The 4,565-nt window shown below is 47.1% G+C and overlaps 1 protein-coding gene across 1 annotated transcript in view; it reads right to left on the bottom strand.

The window, feature by feature from the left end:
* Window positions 1-631, bottom strand: part of ZC3H6 (zinc finger CCCH-type containing 6) — a 55,487-nt gene extending 54,856 nt beyond the window's left edge. Inside the window, exon 1 of the mRNA XM_008057100.2 lies at window positions 193-631. Within this exon, the coding sequence (XP_008055291.1) occupies window positions 193-224 (32 nt within the window). The 5' untranslated portion in view covers window positions 225-631. The remainder of the gene's footprint in view (window positions 1-192) is intronic.
* Between the last annotated feature and the right edge of the window lie 3,934 nt (window positions 632-4,565).

Genomic DNA, 4,565 nt, shown 5'->3' with positions numbered 1-4,565 from the left:
CTCGGGGAGGCGGGCGCGGCCGGGCCGGCCTCCCCCGCGGCATGAGGCTTCCGCGAGGGTGCGCGTCACGGAACCGATGGAGCCACACAGAGACGTCTAAGTCATGCAGGAGGCGCCCGGCCCCGGCCCGCTCCCGCCGCCCCAGACCCCTCCTCTCATCCGACAGAAAGACAGACAAGAAGGGTTCCCGACCTGTCGTGCCCTGCATGTTCAGAGTCTGTCATGTTTGGTCAAGAACGGGGCGGGGCTGGAGGGCAGGTCTGCGAGGCCGGCGGCGGCGGCGGGGCGCGGGGAGGACCCCTGCGCCGCCTGCGGGTACCTGCTCCCGGCCGCCGCCGACGGGTGACGAAGTGGTAAAAACTCACGGTTACTAGTGAGCGACACAGACACAGACTTTCCAGTCTATTAACAACCACGCCAGAGAGATGGGGCTCTAACTGCAAACACTGGGCCACGGCCCCGCGCTGCCGGCGCTGCCGCTCTAGTCTCTATTCGCCGCCGGCGGCTGTGGCGTGGGAGCGGGCGGGCGGGCGGCGTGCGGCGACGCGGGGATTTGGACAGTGGCCGTAACGGTGATTTCTCCTCACCAACATGGCGGCACCCGAAACAGGCGGCTCGAGAAAATGGCGCCGGCCGCAACACCTTGCCCGGGACTAAAGGGCAAGAGAGATTCCTCCGCGAGCCTCGGCCCTTGCCCGGCCCGCCGGGGCCGAGCGCGTTGACCATTGGAGGAGACTGCCCGTCAATCACCTCCAGGGGCGGGTCTCCACCCTTTCCGGCGCGGCGGCGGAGGCGGCAGCCTGGTGGCGGGGCCGGGCGGCGAGAGACGCGGCCGGATGGCGCCTCGAGTGGCTCCAGGAGGGGGAGGCAGCCCCCGGGACCCACTAGGTCCTCCGGGGCCTCCGAGCCCGGTCCGCGGTCTTCCCTGCGGGATGCCCCCCGCCCAAGGGCCGCGGAGTCCCACGCGCACTAAGCGAAGGGCCCCCAGAACCCGTTAGCCGACGTGGGCGGGGGTGGGATAATGCAGAACCCGCGGCCGTCAAAGCGTCTTAAAAAATAAATAAATAACCTTTGTTCTTGAGATAATGGGGGTCAGTGTAGCTTCTCCTTCACAGTCTAGGGAGTATCTGTTTTGTGATGTTGAGTGCTCACGGTCGCGTTTTAAGAAGACTAGCTTGCCATGCAGTTTTTCCTGATATTTAGTACTAAATTTATCTGCCCAATTACGATCTGATAATAGAAGAAAAATAGCTACTAAAACATGTAAACGTTACGTTATTTTGTAATATTGACGTGTGCAAAGTGTATACGAGTATTTTATGCATAAAAAACTATTAGGCATTACACTTCTTTATACATATATGAACATGTCCTTTAGAAATAATCTTTAAGTGATATTGTCAGTGTTTTGGCCTATTTAACATAACTCGTTTTATGTTAAATAGGCCAGTTCCTTGGTTATTATTAAAATGACGAACCTGTAAGCCAAAAATAAAATTCTGAGCTCTCCAGCCAACCCCTCTGGACCAAGGGAAACCTGAAAAACAAATTCTCGGCCATGATGGGAAGTGAGGTTGGGCACTCCTCTGGATGCCCCCTCCCTGCTGGAGTTTAGGCGCAGCTGACTAGCACAACATTAAAATAGGCAAGATGGACTCTTTAGCAATAAGACACCACATTCTAGTTTGACTGGCCTAGCACCATGTGACAGATAGCAAGCCCTAACGAAATAAAAAATGTTTTACTACAAAATATATTTCTTTGACATATTTTGAAGTGGCCCTGATGAGCAATCCCTTAGGGAAATTGCATCTGTACAGAATTTTTTTCCTTCCTTAGGTCTTTCCCTGATCCAGGCCAAAAGGAGATATTTACCATCTCTTTTCTCTGATGCCTGCTACTCAGAGGCTTCATCTACTTAACAAGTACCTTAGTTTCCACAGCATCCCTTAACTCAAGCATTTCTTCCATTGACTTTAAATTATTTAGACAAAGATTAACTGTTTCAACCAGTTATCCTCAGAAAACCTTTGACTCCTCCTATGAACTGGAAGTCTCCTCCCAACACCCTCAATTTCAAGGCCAAACCAATGTATACCTTACATGTATTGATTTATGTCTTTGCCTGTAACGTCTAGTCCCCTAAAATGCTAAAATGTATAAAACCAAGCTATAACTGACCACCTTGTGCACATGTTCTCGGGACCCAAGCCAAGGTCACTCCTATGTGGCTCAGAATAAACCTTTTTATTTTATGAGTATGGCTTTTTAGGTCAACAACAATTAATCCAAATATCTGCATCCGCTTAATAATATGCTTTTCTAGCCGGGCTTGGTGGCTCAGCCTGTAATCCCACACCTTTGAGAGGCTGAGGTGAGTGGATTGACTGAGCCCGTGGGTTCGAGACCCACCTGGGCAGCGAGACCTCATCTCTACAATAAATCAAAAAATCAGCCGGGCGTGGTAGCACACGCCTGTAGTTCTGGCTGCTTGGAAGGCTGAGGTGGAAGGATCGTTGGAGCCTAGCAGGTCGAGGCTGCGGTGGCCGGGAGCGGCCACTGCACTCCAGTCTGGGTGACAGAGTGAGACTCCAACTCAAAAAAATAAATAAATAATTAAATAAAATAATATGATTTTCTAATGCATAAATGAGATGCATTCAGAAACACTTGCAATGAGTAGATTAAATTTGAAATTTACAGTTTTAGATATGTACATTGAAAAGAAGAAAATAAGTCACACTTTTTAAAAAGTTAAGTGCAGCCATTGACAAGACCTGTACTTGTCTCACCACATTTTACCATAATATATTTCTAGGAAAACTTTTAAAAAATGAATCTATTTTGTCTGGAGGAACTATATTAACATTTGGAGTTACATTAGAATCTTAGGACTTTGTCTTTATTATAACTTTTACTTAGTTTAGGCCTTACTGTAGCTTATTGGGATAGCTGATTTCTTTGAAGTTTTCCAAAAGCCTTTGAGGTAAACAGTTGCTGTTCTCTTTTCTTGCACTTCTGTTTTCTCTGTCCTCTATTTCTGGAAACCTCTGGACCCTTTCAAACTGTTGCAGATCACAAGCTCTGCTACTTGTTGCTTGCAGGCCAAAATAAACAAGCACAAGATGTAGTACAAGGAAAGAGACTTTATTCCAAAAGCCAGCAGATGGAGAAATGGCCAGGCTCATGCCTCAAAGAAACCATTTCAAAATTTTAAACTAAGGACAGGTGACTTTAGGGGAAAAGACAGGAAAGGAATATCTGAGAGTGGTGCAGGAAGTTGATCTTGCTTTAATGGTTATTTCAAATTTTCGTCCATCTAGGGGGCTGACTGATACAGTCCTAATTGTCAGCGATGGTGAATTTTGCCATGGAGTCTCCAGACTCTTCTATTACAAGATTAGCCTCTGGAATCTCTCAAGCAGGCATACAATTAGATTAGAAAGGAGAAAAAAAATCTCTAAAGTGTAGGCCAAGAGAGGAAAGTCTTAAAATTGTTTCTCAAAAGCTGAAATGGAAATTTTCAGTTACAAAACCTTTTTTAAGGTCTTTGGTTTGTTACAATGTAAACCAGTTCTTTCTGGATGAAAATTCTCCTTTCCTAACCCTTGGCATGGACCACTTAGGAAGTTTGATGCTAAAATACATCATCAGACCTGGTCTTTTCCTTTAGGTAACAGAAGGAAAGATGTGTGTGGATGAACACTATGGGACAGTACTCCTTTGAAGCTATAGGTTTTTTTAGAATCAGGGATCTGCTACACAGAATGCTTTTATTTTTTTAAAGTTAAAGATGAAGCCCAATGTTTCTCATCTTGTGATTCATTGGCTCAGTTAAGAAGGATTGCATGTGTCACAGAGATTAAACTATATCAGTAGTTTTCTTTCTTTTTTTTTTTTTTTTGAGTTGGAGTCTCACTCTGTCGCCCAGACTGGAGTGCAGTGGCCGCTCCCGGCCACCACAGCCTCGACCTGCTGGGCTTCGGTGATCCTTCCGCCTCAGCCTTGCAAGCAGTTGGAATTACAGGCATGCACTACCACGCCCGGCTGATTTTTTGATTTATTGTAGAGGTGAGGTCTTGCGGCCTGGGGGGTCTCGAACCCACGGGCTCAGGCAATCCACTCACACAGCCTCCCAAAGATGCGGGATTACAGGTTGAGCCACCGAGCCCGGTTAGTAGTTTTCAATCTAACAGATTTTACCTAACAATGACATATGGACCATAAGAACTGTAGAACTCTCATCATATAATGATCCCATCCAAACCTCTGCACTAAGAAATCACCAAATTCTGGCAGGGCTCATAGAAGCATAAGACTGTGTCCCTAGGATGACCTCAGCCCCCCACTAACATCCCCTATTAAAGGCCTGCGTGAGAAAGTATAACACTGTCAGCCAACACCTAGCCATAGGCCCTTGACCTCCCCTTCTTAGATTATTTACAGAAAAGGACTTACAATTGTGAATTATCCCTCTATCCCTTTGAGACGTATATGCATCTCCTACAATTCAGGAGTGTCTTTCTGAAGGACCTGAAAGCCATTCCTTTGCAGTGTAATAGGAT

This window comes from Carlito syrichta, unplaced genomic scaffold (assembly GCF_000164805.1).
Source record: "Carlito syrichta isolate Samal-C Ts95f unplaced genomic scaffold, Tarsius_syrichta-2.0.1 Scaffold302727, whole genome shotgun sequence".
Lineage (NCBI taxonomy): Eukaryota > Metazoa > Chordata > Mammalia > Primates > Tarsiidae > Carlito > Carlito syrichta.
Note: the sequence above shows the minus strand (reverse complement) of the source record. Positions and strands in the feature narration are given on the sequence as shown.